This window comes from Dendrobates tinctorius, unplaced genomic scaffold (genome assembly GCF_039654945.1).
Source record: "Dendrobates tinctorius isolate UK_male_01 unplaced genomic scaffold, ASM3965494v1 ptg000174l, whole genome shotgun sequence".
Lineage (NCBI taxonomy): Eukaryota > Metazoa > Chordata > Amphibia > Anura > Dendrobatidae > Dendrobates > Dendrobates tinctorius.
This window is the reverse complement of record NW_027361841.1, coordinates 13,362,300-13,389,099: the sequence shown is the minus strand read 5'-3', so window position 1 is coordinate 13,389,099 and position 26,800 is coordinate 13,362,300. Positions and strand designations below refer to the sequence as shown.

At 40.0% G+C, this 26,800-nt stretch overlaps 1 protein-coding gene across 4 annotated transcripts in view; it reads right to left on the bottom strand.

Annotated features, from left to right (window-relative positions):
• Positions 1-26,800, bottom strand: part of CACNA2D1 (calcium voltage-gated channel auxiliary subunit alpha2delta 1) — a 1,206,813-nt gene that overhangs the window by 105,534 nt on the left and 1,074,479 nt on the right. For 2 of the 4 annotated variants that reach the window (XM_073551318.1, XM_073551319.1), the window contains exons 23-27: positions 25,866-25,886; positions 19,877-19,937; positions 19,497-19,594; positions 1,265-1,349; positions 617-679 (exon numbers count right to left, since the gene is read on the bottom strand). In XM_073551318.1, the coding sequence (XP_073407419.1) occupies positions 617-679; positions 1,265-1,349; positions 19,497-19,594; positions 19,877-19,937; positions 25,866-25,886 (328 nt within the window). The remainder of the gene's footprint in view (positions 1-616; positions 680-1,264; positions 1,350-19,496; positions 19,595-19,876; positions 19,938-25,865; positions 25,887-26,800) is intronic. The other 2 variants (XM_073551320.1, XM_073551321.1) reach the window with 1 other exon arrangement.

Sequence of the window (26,800 nt, the reverse complement as noted above, 5' to 3'; positions counted from 1 at the left end):
AAAAGTTGAACCCCCAACAATCCAATATTCATGGCCAATCCTAAAGATAACCATTCATTTTTAAAGGCTTGTTAACCCCCTTTTAAGACAAAAAATATGACAAAAAACATTATTTGCCATTAAAGGCATTGTCCGGTGCTTTGATGACTATTTAGGATAACTCATAGATACCAGAAAGTTGGGGATGCAACACTTGACACACTTGCCCATCAGCAGCAGTGTTGGCAGCAGCCAGATGTGATCAGTTGCAGAGCTGCACAGCAGAGTTGTGTGAACTGCATAGCGGCTGTGGCTGGGGTTCTGCACATCATACTACTTGGATGACAGAGCTTTTATTTCCAGTCGCAACTAAGGACATCTGACTGTATCGGAAACAGCTGATCGGTACTGGTGCCGGTTGTCACACTCCAATCGATCTAGTATTGATGATAAGGACTGGCCATCAATATTAATGTACAAGACAGCCCCTTTAATTAAGGCAATAGTATGATTTGCTGGCAGTTACAAAACAAATCAATATATTACCGTATATACTGTACATTGCTTTAATAGTGACTAATCAGTGATGTTACTGTATGAAGCATCAGTTATTTGCTCATTCATTGTATTCTGTTACCTTTTTGGATAAACTCGGGTAATTCCACCATCAGTTGCTACAAATCTAGCTACAATGCCTTTCCTAGAAATTAATAAATATTATATAAAGTTAAACATTTAGCAAAATGGTCTAACAAAAGCATTCTTACTAAGATGGGAGAAGAGATTGATTATATAAGAATCTTAAAAGTTACACATGAAAATAAAGACAAGCATTGTGCACTACAGCGTACAATGACATTAGAGTTAACTTAAATTTCTTACATTCTGAACAGAACATGAAAATTATAAAAGTAATTTACCTGTCAGCATTCAGAATCTTTTTTTAATAAAACTTCATGTATTTATGCCAATGAATATTAAACTATAGATCAACCCTGTTATCTGACATTGGCATAATATGGTTCTGTAACAAGAGATTCCATAGTAGAGAAATGACAAGCAATGGGAATTTTCACATTTCCTTTTTTGACTATGAGATTTAACAACATAATACCAATAAGATCTCTCTTGATGTGAAGGGTATAGAACGTGATATTTATAATAATAAATACTGCACTTTCTTAAGTATTAGCAAAATCATTTTATACAAAACATGAAACAAACATTTTCACAATTGTGTCATTGGTCAATCATTATATTAACAAAAAAATAATAAATATCTTACGGCAATGCTCCTTTCCAGTGAGTTTGTACCAGCTCATATGTAAATCCTGCATCCAATAGGGCTCTGTTAATCATCTCCTTATTGCCTATTAAATATAGCAAAAATTTAATGCAAATGATTGAAAATGCCTGAAAGATTCTTGCTAAAATGGCTATTTTTTTTTAACACAGTCAATTTTGATTTTGTGTTTTCATTTTTTTCCTATCCTTCTTCAAAATGCCATAACTTTTTTATTTTTTCATCGACATAGGCATATAAAGTCTTGTATTTTCTATGACGAATAGTTATTTGGAAAGACATGATTCACTTTATTCACTTTACTGGAAAATGGCAAAAAAATTCCAAGTGAGGTGAAATGGTGAAAAAACACAATTCCACGGTTGGTTTTTGTATTTTGTATTTACGATGTTCATTGTGCATTAACAATAACTAGTAGAGATGAGCAAGTATACTTGTTGCTCGGGTTTCCCTGAGCATGCTCGGGTGGTCTCTGAGTATTTTGGCATGATCGGAGATTTAGTGTTTGTCGACACAGCTGCATGATTTGCGGCTGCTAGACAGCCTGAATGCATGTGTGGAATTCCTAACAAACAGGCAACCCCCACATGTATTCAGCCTGTATAGCAGCTGCAAATCAAGCAGCTGTGTCAGGGAAACCCAAGCAACAAGTATACTTGCTCATTGCTAAAAACTAGGCAAAATAATTCCCAAGGTCAGTATAATTACGGTGATACCAAAAAAAGTTTTGTTTTTTTAACTATTTTAGCATCTTAAAAAAAGTGAAAGTTTTAAAGAAAAAATTATGATGCTATTTTGCATGACTCATAACATTATTTTTCAGTCAATGAGGCTATAAAAGGGTTTAATTTTTGTGTGACAATCTGTAGTTACTTTGAATTTGTGAAGTATAAAGGAAATTATGCAAAGGTTATAAATTATTTTAAAAATATAAATCTGAAAATTATGACTTGCATTTGTATTCAGCATCCTGTAGTCTCATACCCATAAATAATATCCTGAGTGACCAATGGCCTCCAGAAGTCACCTAAATAGTAAATTGAGTCCACCTGTGTGTAATTTATTTTTGCAATAACTACAGCTGTTCTGTGAAAGCCTCAAAAGTTTAAGAACATTTGGGAACAAGCAGCATCATGAAAACCAAGGAACTCACAGAAAGGTCAGAGATAAAGTTGTGGAGAAGAGTAAAGCAGGGTTGGGCTCTAAAAAAAATAGCACAAGCACTGAACACTTCACGGAGCACTGTTCAAACCAAAAATGGAAGGAGTATAGCGCAACTGCTTGGCATGGAGAAATGGAAATAACACCCGCACCTCCCTAAAGGAAGTAGGAAGTTATAAACACCCAGGTCCAGGTGTAGTCATTAGCACCGGGTGAGGTGGCCACTAGTATGCAATGCAAACAACCGAGACCTTCTGCAGACAGATGCAGTACAACGGTATGCAGCCTTTGACACACCCGTGACACTAGTATTGCACAGCACTGTGAAAACACCATCCCCACCATCAAACATGCAGGTGGCAGCATCATTCTATGGGAATGCTTTTCTTCAGCTGTGGTAAAGAAGCTGGTCAGATTTGATGGGAAGATGGATGGAGCTATTTACATGGCAATCCTGGAGAAAAACTGTTAGAGGCTGCAAAGGACTTGAGATTGATGTGTATGTTCACCTTCCAGAAGGACAACGACCATAAACATATTGCCAGAGATGCAATTGAATGTTTTAAATCAAATCATATTCATGAGGTTGAATGGCCCATTCAAAGTTCAGACTTAAAACCTATTGAGAATCTGTGGGCTTGAAAATTGCTGTTCACAAATTCTTTTAATCCAGTCTCACAGAGCTAGAGCTAGTTCTTAAAGAAGAATTGGCAAAAATTTCAGCATCTATATGTGCAAAGCTGGTAGAGACATATCCTAAAAGACTTGCAGCAGTAGGTGCAGTGAAAAGTTGTTCTACAAATTATTGACTCAGAGGGGCTGAATGAAAATGTGTGTCACAATTTCCAGATTTATGTTTTTAAAATATTTAGAAAACCAAGTATAATTTCCTAGTATAGTAGACTGGTAGGAAAATAATATACAGTTGTGGCTAAAAGTATTGACACCCCTGCAATTCTGTCAGATAATACTCAGTTTCTTCCTGAAAATAATTGCAAACACAAATTCTTTGGTATTATTATCTTCATTTAATTTGTCTTAAATGAAAAAACACAAAAGAGAATGAAGCAAAAAGCAAAACATTGATCATTTCACACAAAACTCCAAAAATGGGCCAGACAAAAGTATTGGCACCCTCAGCCTAATACTTGGTTGCACAACCTTTAGCCAAAATAACTGCGACCAACCGCTTCCGGTAACCATCAATGAGTTTCTTACAATGCTCTGCTGGAATTTTAGACCATTGATCTTTGGCAAACTGCTCCAGGTCCTTGAAGGGTTCCTTCTCCAAACTGCCATTTTTAGATCTCTCCACTGGTGTTCTATGGGATTCAGGTCTGGACTCCTTGCTGGCCACCTTAAAAGTCTCCAGTGCTTTCTCTCAAACCATTTTCTAGTGCTTTTTGAAGTGTGTTTTGGGTCATTGTCCTGCTGGAAGACCCATGACCTCTGATGGAGACCCAGCTTTCACACACTGGGCCCTACATTATGCTGCAAAATTTGTTGGTAGTCTTCTGACTTCATAATGCCATGCACACGGTCAAGCAGTCCAGTGCCAGAGGCAGCAAAGCAACCTCAAGACATCAGGGAACCTCCACCATGTTTGACTGTAGGGACCATGTTCTTTTCTTTGAATGCCTCTTTTTTTCTCCTGTAAACTCTATGTTGATGCCTTTGCCCAAAAAGCTCTACTTTTGTCTCATCTGACTCAGAGAACATCCTTCCAAAACGTTTTAGGCTTTTTCAGGTAAGTTTTGGCAAACTCCAGCCTGGCTTTTTTATGTCTCGGGGTAAGAAGTGGGGTCATCCTGGGTCTCCTACCATACAGTCCCTTTTCATTCAGACGCCGACGGATAGTATGGGTTGACACTGTTGTACCCTCGAACTGCAGGGCAGCTTGAACTTGTTTGGATGTTAGTCGAGGTTCTTTATCCATCATCCGCACAATCTTGCGTTGAAATCTCTTGTCAATTTTTCTTTTCCGTCCACATCTAGGGAGGTTAGCCACAGTACCATGGGCTTTAAACTTCTTGATGACACTGCGCACGGTAGACACAGGAACATTCAGGTCTTTGGAGATGGACTTGTAGCCTTGAGATTGCTCATGCTTCCTCACAATTTGGTTTCTCAAGTCCTCAGACAGCTCTTCGGTCTTCTTTCTTTTGTCCATGCTCAATGTGGTACACCAAAGGACACAGGACAGAGGTTGACTCAACTTTAATCCATGTCAACTGGCTGCAAGTGTGATTTAGTTATTGCCAACACCTGTTAGGTGCCACAGGTAAGTTACAGGTGCTGTTAATTACACACATTAGAGAAGCATCACATGATTTTTCGAACAGTGCCAATACTTTTGTCCACCCTCTTTTTTATGTCTGGTGTGGAGTTATATCTAATTTGGCTTTAGGACAATTCTTTTTGTGTTTTTTCATTTAAGACAAATTAAATGAAGATGATAATACCAAAGAATTTGTGTTTGCAATCATTTTCAGAAAGAAACTGAGCATTATCTGACAGAATTGCAGGGTTGTCAATACTTTTGGCCACAACTGTACATGATATAAAGCAATTACATCAGAATCATAGTGACAAAGGCAATATCAAACACATTGATTTATGGTGGTGGTGTGATAGTCAGTATTCAACAAAATGCTAACTGTGCATATAATTACTAACCATTAGTTAGCGTGTTCTTTACGCATATATGTTGTGTCCGCCTTATCTGAACAGGAAAATGTCATAACTACTTTTAAGATAAACAGTTTACATAACTTCCCAGTACTACGGTTAATATTTTCAATAAAGTTCAGTATCATAACCTATGCTGTTTCCTGACTAGTAATATTAGGAAGGACAGAAGTCACTTTGGACGCATGCACTTTTCCAAAGAAAAGATAGCATGCTTACTGTACATATTGTTTGTTAAACAAGGAGGAAATCGGAAACAATGTTGCAAGAGATGTATTATTATTTGGGTCAAAGAGTTCTGAACATTTATATTTTATTACCTTTAATCAATACTTAAAAAGGAATCTGTCACCAGGTTTTTGCTAGCTCACATGAGACCTGCATGATGTAGGGGCAGAGACCCTAATTGTGTCAATTACTTGACTACATGCTGTCATTATGATTTATCTTCTGCAGATCTCCTAGTTCTCTGAATACTGAGCTCTGTATAAATCCACCCACACCACCTTCATCTTTCTTTGCATACTGTCGATCGGCAGATAGCTGCCAATCAATGGTGGGGCTGTTTTACACAGATATGAAGATGTGGGGATGGATATCTATCTTGTATTAATGTTCTTTTCCATTGGAGCTACTGAAGTTCTTTATGGGAGTAATTTGATCAACAAATAACTACATTAAATAGTGTTTGTTTCCTTATATACTAATTTTATTAAATAATCAGTTCTATTAATTAATGCAATTCTACTTTGATTGTCTACATATACGTAAAGGGGTTGTCTGCTTTTAATCTCCTATTGTACAGTCACTCTATATGACTACAGACTTGAGAATCATCACATTGTGAGAATCAGGGCCAGACTGGCCATCTGGCAATTCTGGAAAATGCCAGAAGGGCCTGTCGGTCATGGGCCACCTTGTCAGCTACTTTGTTAAGAGAATCTGTGTTCTCAAGACACCCATACTGTTTAGAGTTGTGACAGAGCACAAAGTTGCCGACTCCATTACTTATCCCAGCAGGCCATGGGAAGCATTAGAAATTTTGATCATGTAGTAATTCTTGCTTTCCTCCATTCTGGGTAATATTAGTAATATATTCCATCTGATGCTTGGGGATGGAGACAGCATGGGCTTGTATGATTTCAAATGCCAGGACTGAATTTCAGTACTAGTCCGTACCTGGTGAGCATTGAATGTAGCGAGGATTCTGCATATCCTTACTTCCAGCCACATTCTGACTAGATGGGCTCAGCCTCACTCAATGCAAGTGTACTGAGAGAGGTCAGAAACAGCATTGTTGGAATATTGCCAGGAGTATGCATATTGTGGACTTGTGGTCAGATGATTGCCATTCCCAGCTCTGACACGGCAGAAACATTACAGCGTGCAGTGTGCAAGATGTGAGGATTCTCAAGTCTCCAGTCACACAGAGACATCTGCATTCTGTCAGCATACAGATATTTTTTATTTGCTCGGTGCAAAGTCAGCAAGGTGGCAACCAAAAGGTTAGAAAGAAAAAAAGTACTTACCTCGCTATATTCCTCTCCATCCATCCCCGCTGCTCACTGGACAATTTACGGTCATCTGCACTTCTATCGCATCATAACTCTGACCAGGTCTTTAGGTGCTCCAGGGCCTACTCATGACCAGAAGTCCTGAGCACTGAACGGTGGATGGAGCCGCATCAGCCCATCCCTATGACCCTTAAAGCACGAGGTTGCCGGGGAAATAAAATTCAATTCCTCTAAGAAATGGGGCACTCGATGTGGGAGCTGAACAGCTTCAGAATGTATTAAACTGCACATTAACCCCCCCATCTGCAGGTTAATAGCACTTTTTTATATGACCGGTTCAGTTTAAAACCCTAGGCGAAGCAAGAGTTAACTTTATCCTCCACTATTGGCAGTGTGCTCATGTCTATGTTTATTTCCTTCATGTTATTGGGACAAGGATTTATTGATTCCTGAGCTACAGAGAACTTTATAGTGTCTCTCTAGCTAATAGGTTGAGGATTCATTTTCTTTTTTTGCGGATGCCTCTGAAGCTAATCTCTGCGAATGGCTCTGCAATTCCTGGTGGTTATATCCAATTATGAATAGAGAAGGTGACTCTTCAGATTGAAGCACTACACAACATTTCTTTTTTATTTTGACACTTTCTGACACACCAATGCTTTCGAGACGTCTGTGGCAATTTGCCCTGTTATTGTTAGTCTGACCACATTGCCTGATGTGTTTCATCTTATTTTCATAAATGCTTCTAACCTCTACCTCAACAATTTTCTCTGAAATTCTGCTGTTTGCATTGATTCCATTTTGCTTGCTCCCTACTAGAACTTTGCAGATGTCTTCTCTAAGCAAAAAGCAGAGACACTACCTCATTATCGACCATTTAATACTGCCATTCCCCTTCTTCCAGAAACTGAACCAACCAAATAGAGAACTTATCCTCTATCTGAGTCTGAGGCAATGTCCTCTTACATTAAAGATAATTTGGAAAGGATATTTAGTAGTGATGATCAAGCACTAAAATGCTTGAGTGCTCATTACTCGAATTGAGGTCAGATGCTCAGAATTGCTCGACTCGAGCAACGAGAACACTGCAGAAGTGGAAGATGAGGTAGTGGACAATGAAGTCAGTGACCCAACCTAAGAAGGTGACATGCAGAGCAAGGACAGCAGTGCAAAGGGGGAGAGATCCACAGCACCACAATAGGCAGGAAGAGGCAGTGGGGTGGCCTGAACCCAAGGTGGGCAACTGTTCTCCAGAGCACCAACACGAGTGAAGTTGTCAAGCCAAAGGTTAGGTGTTCCCGAGTCTGGTGCTTTACTGGGTGACCATTATGGAAGCCAGGAATCCGTCAGACCCTGGGAAGAAACAGATGCTAGCGACACCAAGAATTGCGGGCCCTGGTTTAATCAGGTTTGCCCCATCTTCTACATTAGTTCCTGCAAGTCCTGCTCCTCCACCTCCTCCTCCATCTCAGAAATATCAATATCAGTTACAAGCTGGAAGCACTGCAGCACTGCCTCGGCTAAAGGCAACAAGCTCTGCTAAAGCTAAGCTGCTTAGGTGACCACCGCGGAAATGTTGAAAGGTCTAACAGAGCTCTCGCTCCTGAACCTACTACCAAGCATGACAATGGCTGTAATCTGGTGGCAGCGCAGAAGCTTGGCAACCTCACGCACACGTACCATGCTTGGCTCACTTGCTCAACTTATTGGTTCAGTAGTTTCTCAAAATCTACCCAGATCTGCCTGAGCTACTTATGAAAGTATGCATTGTGTCTGCACATTTCTGCAAGTCAGCTACAGCTGCTGCTACCCTGTCCCGTCTGAAATCAGTGTTTGCAGTTTCCAGCACATTGACTGGTGTCCAATGTCACCACACATTGGAACTCAGCGTTAACCAAGACTCAACATTAATCTGTCACGTGCCCCGTCCTGTGTGACACGGCCAGCAGGCAGGTAACTAATACAACAGAACACAGCACATGTAATTGTCCAGTGTGACACAGCCCACAGGCCAGTAACTAATACAACAAGACACAGGGGATACGGAAACATTTACAATGGTGGGCCCTGCGATAGGGAACGGGGGACGTGGAGACCTCCTGCACTCCTCTGAGTCAGTGTCCCTAACACTCCTGACGTTCCCTATACAGGCTCCTCACCTATCGCCGATCAGGATACCTGTCACCCTAGCACACCCTACACCTATTCCTTACTAGGGAGCTGGGTGGTGCAGGCACTGGCCCCACCGCTGTACTAACACCAACATGAGGAAAAATTACAAACAAGGAAACACTTAGCTTTGCTCTGATGCACTTGCTCCAGGCAACAGAGTCCAACACCTGAGTGCATCTTCCTCCCACTGTGTCCAACACCTGGGTGCAGCTGTCCAGCAATGGCATCCAGCACCCAAGTGCTGCCTTGGAGCGACAGAGTCCAGCACCTGAGTGTAGCTGTCCAGCAACAGTGTCCAGCACCTGAGTGCAGCTGTCCAGCAACGGAGTCCTGCACCTGAGTGCAGCTTCCAGCAAAAGAGTCCAGCAACTGAGTGCAGCTCTACACCATAGCTGCCACTCCACCAAGCTTTGCAAGAATTCTTCACTGACACCATAGCTGCCACTCCACCATGCTTTACACGAACTCCTCGCTGACACCATAGCTGTCACTCCAGGACTGTGACTGAGCTGTCCTGGACTCTCCTCAGCTCCTTCCTTCACCCAGCATGGTTGGAAAAGCCCAACAATATCACCAATGTGAGTGAGCACAACTGACACACCTTTATTGAGTAAACACACGTTAGTGATTCCCGTGCAATTACACTAACCACCGCCGGGGGAAAACTATCTCTAAAAACACCAGTGCAATGACCATACTGGCCACCGGGGCAAAGCTATCTCTAAGCACACAGTGCAATGACCATACTGGCCACCGGGGGCAAAACTATCTCTAAGAACAAAGCTTAGAGAGAGGAAAAAAAAAAGGTTACCAGTGCTCTTATCTGACATGATCCCGCATGGATCATGACATAACCAAGATGGTGAGAGGCTATGATGCCATAATCAGCATTACCATCCCACTTCTCTGTCTACTGAAATGCTTGCTGCTCACAGTTGAAGAGGAGGTTTTGCACACAAAAACGCACTGTGTTGCATTTTTGTGCTCTGGGCGCAGCGCCAAAAGGGCGCAGCACCAGCAAAATCATAACTGCGCACGGTCAGCGCACGATCAGCATATCCAACACTAAATATAGGATACGCTGATCGCATGCAGCCTCATGCGATCAGAGGAGGAACTGACCAGAGGGGGTGTGGCCGGGGCTTAGCGGTGGCCCTGTGCTCAAGAACGCTAGTGTGAAACTAGCCTAAATCTGATTTTCTGGGAGCCTTGATATCTCATGTAACAGCGCAAACTTTTTTCCCAGCCACTCTCAGGTGGCACAAATATCAGCTTGGTAGAGCAATAATGTTAGAAAAATGTAAGGATAGTAACACAGGTAGTTGACTGAAAGTAAGTGCAGGCCTGCCGGTCTGGGAGCCCTACTGCTACAGGCAACACACAACAAGTAGGCTCAACTTGGAGTCTCCACATTTCAAAAAACTGTCACACACCATTAAAATTACATCAATTTTTACAGAGTAGAAACAATATAATGGGCCTCTGACATCCCTTCCACAACAAGCAATCCACAAGATGGAGATTCAGTTTGGAGACTCCACCTTTCAAAAAATTAATGTCACAAGCCACTAAAGTGACATCAATTTCCATAGAGTAGAAACAATATAATATGCTTCTGACACCCCTTCCAGAACAGGCAAACCACCAGATGGAGACCCAACTTGGAGTGTCCACATTTCAAAAAATTATTTGTAACATCAGCAACAGTAGCAATAGCAGGCACGGAAACCACAACAAAGGTGTCATACACTGCAATAACGTGAGATCAATGCATGACACTAAAAACAACACCATCGACTATTCTGCCCAGTCTGCGACTGGGGTGCAAAAGTCATTGGAGATCCATGACTTGTTCATTTTGATAAAAGTTAGGCAGTCTTCACTTTCAGGAGACTGCCAGGTGTGCTTATCTGTCAGGATACCACCAGCAGTGCTGAAGACATGTTCTGAGAGAAAGCTGGCTGCCCAGTATGACAAAACCTCCAAGGTGTGACAGGCTGGCTTAGGCCACTTTTCCATTTTTAAAGATCAAAACGCAAAAGAGTCCAAATTCCCCATGATGGCATTGATATTGAGCTAGAGATACTCCCGTACCATCTTCTCCAGTCGTTCACAATGTGTCAGACTTGTACTTTGTTCTGTTGGTGCACAGGTTGCTCTAAAAAATGTGTGAAATGACTCAAAGTAATTGCTTATGCCACTTACACTGCTGCTGCTAAGGTTTTTGCGGTGATGCCTTGACTGCCCCAGGGTTGGAAGTCTAGAACTGCGATGCACACTGTGTGCCTCACTGCTGTCTTGGAGAAAAACAATCTTAAGATGGTATACAAGTATGTCTTGATACTCTAGCAGGCACACGTCCCTTTCCAGGGGGAGGCATCTGGCAAAATTTACTCTTGTACCGTGGATCTAACAGAGTGGCAACCCAATAGTCAGCACTATTTCTAACCCTAAGAATACAGGCATCATGTTAAAGATAGTATAGCAAGAAGGGGTTCGTGTGTTGGATTCTTCCATGAGGTCCAAGTCCATGGTGTGTTGGTGGTGGGTAACAGTCAAGGTTGTTTCCGCCGTCCCTTCTTGCCAACCACGGACAACAGAGAGTGGATTATTATTCTCTTCATCTCCTGATTGTTGCGCACCCTCCTCATTCTTCTCCATTTATTCCCCAGCTACTGCCCTTTTACTAATAGTTTGTCTGGTACCATGAGCCCCTCTCGATCACTGTGATCCACCCTCCCATTGTACCAGCCTGGGCGATGACAGTCTGGAACTTAGAGATATTTTTTTCTCTTCTGCATCTTCCTCTACTCCTCTTCCTCTGTGAAACAGTCACCCCCTTCCGAAAGACTATTCAAAGTGTGCTCCAGCATGTACTGTACATGACCAGAAAAGTGATGCTAATGATGGCATTGTTAGCGCTAACAGTTATTGATGAGCGAATTTGTTCAGAAAATGATCGCCAAACATAAATTCGGCACAAATATGGCACATTCGGATTCGTGATCGGAAATACAAGCAAACTTTTATAAAATTGGTAAAAATCGGTAACATTCGGTAAAAGTGTGGGAAAATATTTGCGTTGCCACAAAAACATTGTCAGTACTTTAGCAATGATATTGGTGGTGTATCATGAGCCTTTGGCATGTGATTGATGAGGGGAGGGGATTTATAGAGCTCAGAGGCATGGCTTTCTTGTAAGGATTCATTTTCTTCATAACACTATGTGTGCACATTATGGCTAGCCAATCAGGGTGCAGGAAACACCCACAATGTCCTGACACAATGGATTGTGTCATTGGTTTGCTGAAATCACATGTCCCTCTCCATATAAATAGTGGACATCTTGTTTTAGTGCCATTTTGACACTGTAACAGCACAGAGAGGCTGCTCCTGACGCTGGAACTGTTAACAGCAAGATTTTAGCTAGCTAGTTAGGTGGTTGTATATCAGTCAGATAGAGTAGCTAGATAGTGTCCAGTGTGGCTGTAAAATTTACCTTCTGGAATTTTTTTTTGGGGGGGGGCAATTACTGAGGTCCACAGACAAAGCCAGAAGGGCATGTGTTGTGCGCTGCTTCTATTGTGCTCCGTGCACAAGTATAGCATTTTAATTAATATTTTTTCACTAGGTAAATATGAAAAAGCCTTGGCTAGTCAGTTAGGTAGCTGTATATCAGTCAGATAGTGTAGCGAACTACTGTTAAATTTACCTTCCAGCATTTTTTTTCTTTTTATGACATTGCTGAGGTCCACAAAGAAAGCCAGCAGGGCACGTGTTAAGCACTGCTTCTATTGTGCTCCATGCACAAGTATAGCATTCCAATTCACATGTACTGTAGCTAGTGAAAAAATATTAAACAGCCCGCTGTATCCCACCTTGTCATTTTGAGCAGTGGTGATATAAAACTGTCTGCAGACGTTAGGCACATTAATCCCTTTACCCCCAAGGGTGGTTTGCATGTTAATGACCAGGCCAATTTTTACAATTCTGACCACTGTCCCTTTATGAGGTAATAACTCTGGAATGCTTCCATGGATTCTGGTGATTCTAACATTGTTTTCTCATGAGATATTGTACTTAATCATAGTGGTAACATTTCTTTGATATGACTTGCGTTTATTTGTGAAAAAAATGGAAATTTGGCCAAAATTTGGAAAATTTTGCAATTTTCCATCTTTGAATTTTCATGCCCTTAAATCACAGAGATATGTCACACAAAATACTTAATACTGTAAGTAACATTTCCCACATGTTTACTTTACATCAGCACAATTTTGGAACCAACTTTTTTTTAGTTAGGAAATTATAAGAGTTAATAGTTGACCAGCGATATCTCATTTTTACAACACCATTATTTTTTTTTTAGAGACCACATCACATTTGAAGTCACTTTGAGGGGTCTATATGATAGAAAATACACAAAAAGTGACACAATTCTAAAAACTGCACCCCTCAAGGTGCTCAAAACCACATTCAAGAAGTTTACTAACCCTTCAAGTGCTTCACAGGAATGTTTTAAAAAATGAACATTTAAATTTTTTTCATAAAAAATCACTTCAGGTATAATATTTTTTTTTCCCAAGGGTAACAGGAGAATTTGGACACCAAAAGTTATTGTGCAATTTGTCCTGAATACGCTGATACCTCATATGTAGGGCGAAGGAGCGCCGTTTGACTTTTTCCTTGCAAAATTGGCTGAAATTGAGATCAGATGCCTTGTCGCCTTTGGAGAGCCCTTGATGTGCCTAAACATTTGAAACCTCCCAAAAGTGATCCAATTTTGGAAACTAGACCCCCCAAGGAACTTATCTAGATTTGTGGTGAGAACTTTGAACCCCCAAGTGCTCCACAGTAGTTTATAACAGAGCCATGAAAATAAAAAAATCACATTTTTTTTTCCACAAAAATGATATTTTTGCCCCCAATTTTTTTATTTTCCTAAGGGTAACAGAAGAAATTGGACCCCAAGATATATTATGCTATCTGTCCTGAGTATATTGATACCCCATATGTGGGGGTAAACCTTTGTTTTGGTGCATGGCAGAGCTCAGAAGAGAAGGAGCACCATTTGACTTTTTCAACATAGAATTGGCTGGAATTAAGATCAGACGTCATGTGGTGTTTGGAGAGCCCTTGATGTGCCTAAACATTGGAAACTCCCCAATTTTAACTCAACCCCTAACCCCAACACACCCCTATCCCTAATCCCAACCATAACCATAACCCTAACACACCCCTAACCCTATTCCCAACCCTAGCCCAAGTGGGAAAATGGAAATAAGTACATTTTTTTATTTTATCATTTTTCCCTAAATAAGGGGGTGATAAAGGGGGTATGAATTACTTTTTATAGCGGGTTTTCATATTTGGCAGTTGTCACATTCTAAAAGACGCTTTTTATTGTAAAAAATAGTTTTTGCATCACCACATTTTGAGAGCTATAATTTTTCCATATTTTGGCCCACAGAGTCATGTGAGGTCTTATTTTTTGAGGGACGAGTTGACATTTTTACTGGTTCCATTTTCAGGCATATGACATTTTTTGATCGCTTTTTATTCTGATTTTTGGGAGGCAGAATGAACAAAAACCAGCAATTCATGAATTGCTTTTTGGGGGGCCTTTATACCGTTCTGTGTGTGGTAAAGCAGTTTTATTCTTTGAGTCAGTACAATTACAGCAACACCTCATTTATATTTTTTCATGTTTTGGCGCTTTTATGCAATAAAACAATTTTATATAAAAAATAATTATTTTTGCATCGCTTTATTCTGTGGGCTATAACATTTTTATTTTTTTGCTGATGATGCTTTATGGCAGCTCATTTTTTGCAGGACAAAATGATGTTTTCAGCGGTACCATGTTTATTTATATCTGTCTTTTTGATTGCGTATGATTCCATTTTTTGTTCGGTGGTATGATGATAAAGCATTTTTTTGCCTTTTTTTAAGGGGTTCACTAAAGGGGTTAACTAGTTGGGCAGTTTTATAGGTCGGGTCATTATGGATGTGGCTATACTCAATATGTGTACTTTTAATGTTTTTTTTATTTACATAAAGAAATGAATTTATTGGGGAATATTTTTAAAAATTATTTTTACACTTTTTTTTACTTTTTCACATTGTCCCAGGGTGGGCCATTACTATGCAAAGTTCAGATCGCTGATCTGACACTTTGCAGAGCACTGTGTCAGATCAGCGATCTGACAGGCAGTGTAGGAGGCTTCTCAGCGCATGCTCTCACCAGGCACTGAGAAGCCACCTCCCTGCAGGACCCAGAAGGAACCTGTGGCCATCTTGGATACGGGGGCCTGCAGGGCGGAGGTCCTCAGAACTACGCGATCACATCGCGTTATTCTGAGGGTCTCCGGGAAGCACACAAGGAGCCCCCTCCCTGCACGATGCTTCCCTATGCTACAGAACACTGCGATCATGTCTGATCGCAGTGTGCCGGGGGTTAATGTGCAAGGAGCGGTCCGTGACCACTCATGGCACTTAGTGCCGGGTGTCAGCTGTGATAATCAGCTGACACTCAGCCACGATCAGCCATGCTTCCCCCCATGAGCGCCACTGATCGATGATGATGTACTATCCCGTCCTTGAGAATTAAGTCCCAGGGCACATGGACAGGATAGTACGTCATGTGGCAGAAAGGGGTTAAAAAAGTTATAATTTTTTTCTGTTGCTAAATGTGAAATAGCTTGCTGTATCCCACATTGTCATTTTGTAGCCGTGATATGAACCTCTCTGCAGACCTACGGCACATTAAAAAAAATTATAATTTTTCATATGCAAAAAGTATAGAGGCCTGATCTACAGGCTACAAAAAATTCTTCTGTTATTAAGTTCATACAGTAAGGGACCTGACTTTAAAATAGTTTGTACCATCTAGTGTGTTATAAAGGCCTGATCCATAGTACTCAAAAAATTATTCTGTTATTAACGACATATAGTAATGGACCTGACTTTAAAATAGCTTGTACCATCTATTGTCTTATAGAGGCCTCATCCATAGGCCACAAAAAAGTCTTCTGTTATTAACATCATACAGTAAGGGACCTGACTTTAAAATAGTTTATACCATCTAGTGTGTGTTATAGAGGCCTGATCCTTAGGCCACCAAAAATTATTCTGTTATTAACAACATACAGTAAGGGACCTAACTTTAAAATAGCTTGTAGCATCAAGTGTATTATAGAGGCCTGATCCATAGGCAACAAAAAATTATTCTGTTATTAATGACATACACTACAACCAATACTAATTGAGTGTCCATCTGCTGGATTGGGTGTAGTGAAAGACCTGTCAGTCCCTATTATATTATTTCTACTGTGGTGAAATTGATGCCACTTTGATGGTGTCTGCCAATAATTTTTGGAAATGTGAACACTCCTTGTTAGGTGTCCATCTGCTGCATTGGGTGTAGTGGAAGAACTGTTGGTCCCTATTATACAATTTCTACTATGGTAAAATTAATGCCAGTTCTGTGGTGTAAGGCCTTCATTTCTTTGAATGTGAACACTCCTTGTTGGATGTCCATCTGCTGCACTGGGTGTAGTAGAAGAACTTTTTGTCCCTATTATACTATTTCTACTGTGGTGAAATTAATGCCACTTTGGTGGGGTCTGCCAATAATTTTTGAATATGTGAACACTCCTGGTTGGGTGTCCATCTGCTGTATTGGGTGTAGTGAAAGACCTGTCGGTCCCTATTGTACTTTTTCTACTGTGGTGAAATTGATGCCACTTTGGTGGTGTCTGCTAATAATTTTTGGAAACATGAACACTCCTGGTTGGGTCTCCTTCATCCGTGTTGCCTGTAGCAGTAGGCCTCCGAGACTGTCAGGCCTCCACTTCCTTGGACTCAACTATCCATGTTACTATCTTTAAATTTTTCTGAGAATTGCAGTCTAGGAAACCGATATTTGTGCCACCTGAGTGTGGCTCAGCATGAAAGCAGGTAGAGGTGTTGCATGTGGTATTAGGGCTCCCAGCAAAGGGCCCTACACTGATCCCTCACCCACTTCATCTTAATGTGACGTTCAATTGAAAGCTGTAAATGCTGTCACAGACCTCGATACCTCATGCTGGTCAGAGAGCTGCGGTTTCCACTCTGTCAAATGACAGCATGTGATCAGAGGTGAAAAGTTTACCTCCGGTCAGAAAAAAATCTTGGAGATCCCCAAGACTTTTGGGAGAATATTCTGTGGACTGACAAGACAAAAATTGAACTTTTTGAAAGATGTATGTCCCATTGCATCTGGTATAGAAGTAACACAGCATTTCAGAAAAGGAACTTCATACCAACAGTAAAATATGGTGGTGGTAGTGTGATGGTCTGGGGCTGTTTTGTTGCTTCAGGATCTGGAAGGCTTGCTGTGGTAAATGTAACCATGAATTCTGCTGTCTACCAAAAAATCCTGAAGAAGAATGTCTGGTCAACTGTTTGCGACCTCAAGCTAAAGAAAACTTGGGTTATGTAGCAGGACAATGATTCAAAACACACCAGCAAATCCATGTCTGAATTGCTTAAAAAAACTAAGACTTTGGAGTGGCCTTTTCAAAGTTCTGATTTTAATTCGATTGAGATGTTGTGGCATGACCTTCATGCTAGAAAACTCTCCAATGTGGCTGAATTACAATAATTCTGCAAAGATGAGTGGGTCAAAATTCTTCCAGAGCATTGCAACAGACTCATTACCAGTTATCACAAACACTTGCTGTTGTTGCTGCTAAGTGTGGCCCAACCAGTTATTATGTTTAGGGGGCACTTTTTCACACAGGTCCCTGCAGGTTGAATTTCTTTTTCTCTTAATAATAAAGACCTTCATTTAAAAACTGCTTTTTGTGCTTACTTGTGTTACCTTTGTCTAATATTTAAATTTATTTGGTGACCTGAAACTTTTAAGTGTGACAAACATGCAAAAGAATAGGATAACAGGAAGGGGGCAAACATTTTTTCACACAACTGTTTAACTTCTGAAATGAGGTCCAATTTGGCTTCAGCTAAAACAAAGTAGAGTGATGATAGACACTGTTGACTTGTTTCCAACATTACTCCAGTAGATAAAGGATGGCTTTCCATCAAAACCATGCTTGAAGACACATTAGAAAATGTTGATTCCTAAGTTTTGTTGGCCCTTTATGAGTTGTTCAGATGCTTAATCTAGTTTCGCTTTCCATCCAAACTACCTACTAGCATGTTAAAAATCGTCCTCAACAAATTCTCTCATACAGCTGAAACAGTTCCTGCTGCTTTCCCTGAACCAATCACAGAGTGTGAGACCAATCAAATTCTGGACTGTAACAAGTTTCATGGAATTCTCTCCTACTTTACAAACAAGAAGAGATATTGTCCAGAAGAGAGATACTTGGTCCCCAAAAAAGACAGCAATTCTCTAATCTTGCTCAAGAGATGTCATGCAATGCATACTCTTTCTGATATGGCTGACTCTTTTGTGGGTGGAACATCCTGAAAGACATCAATTGCTGTAAATATATCTCAAACTTACACTTAGAGACTGTTCATACTATGCAGCATTCATCCTCTACAAACCCTCAGGACTGCTAGTTAACCTATTATTTGCTGTAATATTATGAACTGTTATTTGAATCTGTTAACAATTTGTTGCAACTTGTTTGGGGATCCTGACACCTTCAGCTATCTTCTGCTACAGACCTGCTGTATTCCTCTTCATCTGCCCTTGGAGTTCTGTGACTTCTGGAATGTCCTGCCTCACTTGTTTTTTTGTAGTCTAGCATAGCCTGTTGTCTAAATGCTCACAGTTTTACATGCCTTCATGCCTGCTGTGCCCATATTGTCAATGAATCCACTCTCACCTGTGGCTTTATGATTCCACCTCGCTAGATAAGACTATCATATTTCTTTGCAGTAGCCTTCTATGTAGGAAAGCATGGTCTGATGCACTTTCTTACACAGCTAAACAAGTCTTATGCAAGTTTATATCTGCTGGACAGAGGCTGGAAGAACATACGTTTGGTCTCTGTCTCGTGAATAGTGTCCTATGGCAATTTTACAGTAAACATCTGCAAAAGATTCCGACATAAACAGTAAGATAAGTACAAAAATGCAATGGGCACCTTGCCTAAATTAGACGCTACCAAATTGTGTTAGAAAATTGATTATGATTTATGACCCAAAATATTTTAGTTTGGAAGTCCAAAAGAATTGCTATTACCTTTTTGGCACAGCCAAGAAGGTACTAAACATGTCTGTTATGTAAAAAGTGATACTGAAATGCTAAAGCTACTTCAAAACAATTGTATTGTTTTACAACATAAAGAACAGCTTAACTTTAAAGTTGAGCCATTATTATGAGCTTTTGAATTAAAACGCAAGTATGCAAGTATTTTGGAGTATTTTTGAGCCATTACACAAAATATGCAACTTTAAGCACTGAAAAGTCAGAAGAAAACTTCAAGACAGAAAAAAAACATTTTTGACTTTGTGCTAAATTTAATAATTGCGTGCGCCACTTTGAAAAAATTGGCACTAAAATCAGCAACTATTATTACAAACCAAAAAAGGAAAGGGACTTAAAAATGCAAATTATGAATTAGGGGCTAAATATATATTTGACTCTGACACATTATGAACCTACAACACAACCTGCAGAAATTAATTAGTATTTAAATTACTTAAAAAAAAAATCTACTTACATGATGGACTACTTGGTGTTTTGGTGTCTATATACTGGTTAAAATTCAGCAGGAATTCTGTGTTATTGTTGGATATCTCTAGGTCAGTGCAATATTCTCTGTAATAATTAAATAAGTAGATTAATTTCAGAGAGTCAAAACATAGTCTACGTGTTCTTATTGTGTTACCAAAATGTTAACTCAAAAACAAAGTGCATATCTCATAATTCTAAAAAGAAAATGGACAATTCAAAATAAAGAATATAGTAGTTAATATAGGTTATAAAGTTTGATAATATAAAACAGGAAATCTACAGTATGAACTTTACTTTATCACATATTCGATATGTTGAAAAACAATGTAAGATATGTTAAGCTTTAAAATGCAAAAATTGATCGACCTTGGAGCTAAGTAAGTGGAGCCAACATCTTCAAAATACTCAGGCTTCAGAGTTTCAGAGTCTGAAAGAAAATAGGAAGTTTAAATTAATACAGAGCACATTATTTCTTGCATCTAGTCCTCCTGAAGCCTATGAATAAATAAAAATACATCAATGGTGGAATGTTAAGCCAACAATGAAACATTTGTGCAACCTTGGGAGGCATTTTCAGGTAATGTGGAAAAAAACAGGACGAAATTTTAATGTATATTTGTACATATTTTTGGCTGAAATTTTAAAGAGGACCTGTCAGTACTAATCATGTATAACATGTCTGTTCTGATAAATATTCTGAAACACACCCCTAATGCATTTACAAACTAATTTGCATGTAGTCTAAAAGCTTGATTTCTCAGCACTGGATGTGTACTTCCTCAAAATAGGTATGAGTTTTATTGTCATACTAGTCTATACAGATATACCACTATACATCCATTCCAATATTGCCAATACAGCCATACCACTCGTTTCATTAGTAAAAGTGTGCTGATAGGTTTCCTTTAATATCATTTAAAGGGGTTTTCCCATGAACAAAGTTAATTGTAATCAACATTTTAGTCAATAGATCTTTGAATAATAATAAGTTCCACAACTGGATGTGATTAAAAAAAAATCTTCCTGTGTTAACATCATTTTATAAATGTGCCCCTGCTTGGTCTGATCACACTACAGCTCCTGGCATGCAATGATGCAAAAGAGTATACAGATACTACAGCACAGGATAACAGTTGATTCTTTCTTTGAGATAAAATATTGCTTAAAAACAAGCAGTGAAAAGTTTTGCCTCCCAAAAAGAATCTTTTGTGATCCCAAGCTATAATATCTACATAATCTTTGCTTTCTCCTCTGCCTAGGAGATGTGGTATGATCAGACAATGTTTCTGCACGTTCAGAAACAGCCATTACACAGCATATCGCTGTGGAGAATTTATAAGATTATCTCAGCACAGGAACATTTCTTTTAATACACCCAATTATGGAACTTATTATTTAAAGTTCCATTAATTAAAATGTACTTTGTTCGTGGGAAACCACTTTAATACATTTACAACTGGGTGTTACAATTTTCATTGTCAAAGTTGTATGTCACAGCACAGTCTTTCACTGATTGGATAAATTTAAAATGGGTAGTCACATACTACCAACTGTTGCCACCCAGTTTTCAATGTATTCATAAATTTTAAAAATGAGAAACGTTTTCACAGAAAAAAATTCAAGGATAGGCTTCTCAAGAACTGTTATTTCACAATAAATACAAGTACTTACTAAAACAGACATTTCAGGAGAACAGACAGGTCTTCTTTAAATATGTCTGAGCAACATCATTAAACCTAGTCTCAATCTGATGCATTCAGAAGCTCTTGTTGCATTGAACAATAGGATCATGCGTTATATTTTTTCAAATTTTCTTAGTAAATTAATCTATAATATAGACATGTAGGTAGGTTAGGAGTAAATCCTAGATATACACGCTCAGATTATTTGCACCTGGCTGGCTGTACATATCAACAGGCTAGCTATTCACCTTAGTCAACCAACTGGGGGAAGCTGACAAAAGTTGACTTGTATTTGAGCTGAAAAAAGAGGCAAGCCAGAATCTCTCTCTATGAGAAGCATCTGTGTATGATGCCCAAGCGAGGTAGTCGTGGGTGAGATTCTGTTCCCACTCATTTTGACATCCTACAGACAACTCGTGTCCCAGTCCCGGTGTGCTGCTGTGTGTGAGGTGCATCACATTTACATCAGTGCTGCAGGCCTCTTCTGACTCCAGGAATTTCTCTTCTGAAATCAGGGCAGAAATCAATCCAGGAGACATGAGGTTCATAAAAATGACCAAACTTCTAATTGGTGAATGGCAGTATTTACGGTATTTACACGCAAGTATAAAGGATAAGGTCCAATGGGTTGCCATCTTTCCCACAGGTACCAGATACAACTTCAGTCCTGGTTCTTGGTATAGGTAGAACATCCATTTTGCTATTACTTCTAGTTCTAGGGGATCTTCTCCTTTTCTAGCAGTATATCTGGCTTCCATCTTACTCAGCCTCCAAAGGTTTGAGTCCAGTTTCTCCTGCAGCTTCGCAAAGGGAGCGTGCCCCCAGGCCTTGACATCTATGTTGATTTTGCCAGGCCTGCAAAGGGGATTCATAAGGAGGGGTTCTCTGGCAACCTACTGCCCAAAGGTTCTGGGCTCATGGTGTTCCTAGCAGCCCCATCCTGAGCCTGTCACTTATCACTGCTCAGCACTCACTGACCTTGTCTCTTGCTTCCTGTCTTTGGCACTAACTCTGCTTTCCCTCCCAAATTGGGTCAGCCATTACAGTTAAGCCGGTCTAAGCTAACTGCAGCCCTAGTGAGTGTTATCCTTTAGCAATATACATGAAAATCAAATACATTAGCTGCTTTAGCGTGCTAGGGAATAAACCTTCAGCCTGCACCACTCCTACACCTGCACAAGCTGTGTGCACCAAATTGCAAGCATCACTGACTGCTATGGATTATAGCTGTTCTCTTTGATGTGATTTTGACTAATTAAGTCGTATATGGGTAGCCAGAGTCAGCGCTTTTTAGTTAGAGCATGGAAAATGAAAAGGATTTATATTTATGGCTTTGTTTTCACATTGTTTTGATACAAGAATCCAGTGCCTGTGTGAACGCTACCTGCTGCCTACCTGAGAGTGAATAAACTACATTTGGTGGAGAATGCAGGCACGAAGTTCAAGAGGGCACAGGCGATTGCAGTGTAAAGATTGAATGTTCTGGGAAAATTCAGCTAAAGCATTGCAAACACAATTTGAAAGCATCGAGGAGCTTGTTAATCAATTAGTCAAGGAAGCAGAAGTAGCAGCAACTATAACAGCCCCAGCAGCAGCAGCTGACTCAACAGGAAACTGACAAACTCCTGATCCAGCAGTTTCAGCAGCAGCATAAGCAGCAGATTCCGATGCAGCATCAGCAGCAGATTTTAATCTTGACAGAAACTGTCTAGGTCAGGGAGATGGCACCACCTGCCAGTCAAAGTGAAGGTATCTGGGTGAGGTAAACGGTATGGGTAGCCGTGACTCTGAAGAATGATGTCTTGACTTTCCTGAATGTCTTTTAAAAGGTGGCATGCAGAGAGGAAATTGTTATGATTGAGTTACCGTAGGAGGCAAAAACAAAAATGCTAGCTAAGTCCAGAAAACCAGAGAGGTTGGCAGCTATCGGATTGCAGACCCCTGATCCTATCACAACAACTAACAGTAGCCGTGGGGGGTTCCTACGATGCCCCAGACCCCTCGATCACAGCCGGAGAATTAAATAGGCCTAAAGAAAGAAAGGGGAAATCTAAACTGCCCCAGAGCAGACCCCAAAGCAATAGGCAGCCCCCAACATATAATGATGGTGAAGCAAGATGAAAACACTAACACAGACAGAAAGATAGACTGAGCAAAGACGGGGCCCAAACTACCTAGATAGGAAAGGACAAGAAGGCTGCTGTCTGCAATCCGTGAAAAACCCTATGAAAATAAGAGCCAACAGACTGACAGTGGAAAAGGCCCTGAAGACGCTAGGCTTCAAAAAAGCTATGTCAGTACTCAGGAATATTCTGAAGACAGAGCATCTGGCAAAAGGAGATTCAGCTCATCCAAGCAGGGAATGGCAGAATCCAGAAAAGCAAGGAAAACAAACACAAAACATAAATGCAAACAGGCAAAGCAGAAAACTTAGCTTTAGGGAAGCAGGAATCAGACTGGTGTCCTAGAAGTCCACAGAGAAATCACCCGCAGGGCAGAAGGGCGTTGGCAGCCTTATATCCAGTCAGTGACTCCACTCAGCCAGTCCTCCTCATTAGGCTCAGGTGCCTGATAATCAGGCTCATTACCTTCCTTTACCAGAATAGGGAGTTCACCAGACCTCAGTGACGAAGGGGAAAATGAACTCACAACAGGAAATGTCCCCAGAGCAATGGGTAGAGGTTCTAGCTATGTACATTACTGGGGTACCACAGAAAGTGTAATATGACTTTGCCCTACAGGATGCCAAAGAGTACAACAAGCTGAAGCAGAGATTATGGCACATTTGGGTGAATTTCTCTGTTGCTACTAAAGGGACAAACCTCCCCAATGCCAGATATTTGACCTGCTACAACTGCTCCTGAAATGGCAGCAGCAGACCTGTTCTCCAGCAAAAATTGTGGAAATAGTAGTAGTGAAAAGATTTATATACTTCCTACCAACATCCATACAAAACTGGTTTGCCCAGGGAGATCTAGCAGGTCAATGTGGTATAACTGGTATGGTTTTCTTCTCCCTGATTGGTGGACCTTGAAGATGACATCATTCAACTTTTTGACCACCTCATATGACCCTTGCCACTTGGCCAGGAATTTACTTTCAACCATGGGGATCAACACCAACACCCGGTCTCCAGGGCTTAATTGTCTCAGGTCTGCAATGGAATAGGAAGGGAATGAACGAATCTGTCCCTGACAACCTGCTCGACCATCTTGGCTAGAGTGGAGGATTCTGGCTGCTACCATTTTTGCACAAGATGTAGTAAATCAAACATTTGGGATCTAGGCAGTTTGTCCCCATATTATGCACAGGGGTGAACCCTTTGTACTCTGACCAACATAGTCACTCCTGCATGTGCCAAAATTTCAGTTTTAAATTTGGCATACTCCTGAGCATCCTGTAATGCCAAATCATAATAAGTCTTTTGGAGCTCAGCAGATAGATAGGGGACCAACACCTCCACCCACTGATCTTGCAGTAGCTTCTCAAGCTCTGCTACCCACTCAAACACAGTAAAAAATGATTTCACATTATCATCCGGGGTCTACTGCTGGTGCTGATGTTGCATCTGCTGTATGAGTAGTTTACTGGTCTCTTGTTGTGCAATCTGCTGCTGTAATTGCTATTGATGCCCGCACAGGGTTAGCAATATCCACAGTTCAGGTCCTTTAACACAAGCACAAACCCTTCCCTGGAGTGTTCCTCTCCAGACACTGAAAACTGCTGCCTTTGAAGGCCATTTACTCAAGCCCCATACCACACCTTGGGGTGGAGATAAAGTGGATATCCTCCCACCCACTCTATGGATGTTCACATAAAGCTCAGCCCATTATACAAATTAGCTTAACTCTTCACCGCACTTCGTGTGCTGGAGGAAAATATCTGGGTTTTATATCACTTACGCCATTAAGCGTAGTGAAACATATCTCGCCTTAAGCAATTTATCAGTCACTTGGTCAATATATATATATACTGTGTATATACAGTATACACTGTACACTCCCTGACAGAAGTTATGTCGCTTATCCATGTTATGTAAATAAAAGCTTATAACCTGACGTTAAATTCATCCATTGGTTGTATAAATTATTCTTTTGAAAGCTGAAACCCTACGAAATGTGGTTTAGGTTAAGAAAATAAATTGCCATCAATGCAGAAATATAGATCATTTAATGGACACAGAATGGTCAGATTTTGGCAAGACCAATAAGCGACATAACTTCTGTCAGGGAGTGTATGTACACATATATATTGTCAATATTATAGATTGAGTTGCTAAGAAAATTACAACCTCTGTGGCACTAGTCGAAACAAAAAGATGAGGGGACAAATGGTGAAATTGCATCATGATAATCCTCAACACTTCATTCTGAACTTACCAACAGGAACGTTGTTTACCAGTCTAAAGTAATATATGCAGCCATACTGATTGTATCTGTCACACTAACTTAAAATTCTGTTTAACAACATCATCAACAGCTAATGATTCTACCGCATATATTCATGAATATCTACCATATAGATATGATATTACATGCCACTTTAGCTAACTGAAGATCTAATAGCCAAGCAGAAAGAAATGACAGTCATAAACAAGGGAAACATGAAATATTTGGCTAAAGGTCTATATGGATAGTAAAGACAAGCAAAGTAAGCATAAAGGAAGTACTTGCCCTTCAATTTGACCTTTTTGGCTGTGATTATCCATCATATGGAGAAAGCAAGAGATAGAAAAAACAGGAAAAAAGGGGAAAGGTAAAGGGGTTCACAAACAATATTTTATTCAATGAAATTCTTGAATAAAGATATTGTGACATGATCAAAAGGTTTATTTGTTTACAGTTCAAGTCCGGAGAAAAAAACAGACAAACACTCATTACAACAAGAATGTATTAATTTCTCACTAATATCATGTTGCTGAAAATATCTTCTAAGCAAATGTAATGATAATGGCTAAACAAATAAGACAATATTCTGAGGATTAATACCATCCCTTTAGATTCCTTATTTCTGTCTGGCTTTAAAGTAGGTATCATTTCATTTATATAACATAGTCTTTCAGACTCACACGTACTGCTCTTGTTTTCTAGATTTTGACTGTTTTATTTATTATATCATAATATATCATATCCAACAACAGATTAGAACAAAAGAATCGAGATGATTGAATAAATTACATGTGAATTCAAGTCAAGAATAATTTTATGAAATTTGCAGTTCCGGCAAATGCAAACAATTGCCAATTTGATTAGGGCAAATTTAACCATAAAATGCCAGCTTCCTTTATACAGTGAAGAAATTTCAGCAATTGCAAAAATATGAGATGACCTCAGGTGCAATATGGGTTTCCCCATAATTTCTCGATTTTATCACATGACATGCATGGTATGGTGAAAATAATTACTAGGGACTATTATGGCCTGAGTAAAATTCAACACAGGAAATGCAGCAGTCATTTTTGGCTGATTTGAGGATATTGAACTTATAGCTCAGTAATAAATACAGGAAAATAAAGCCCTAAAAAATTGGACAAATACTCATGACAGTAATGTGTTGTATAACTGAAGCACTGAAGAAGAGAGTAGTAGTCTGAGGATAATACATAAAT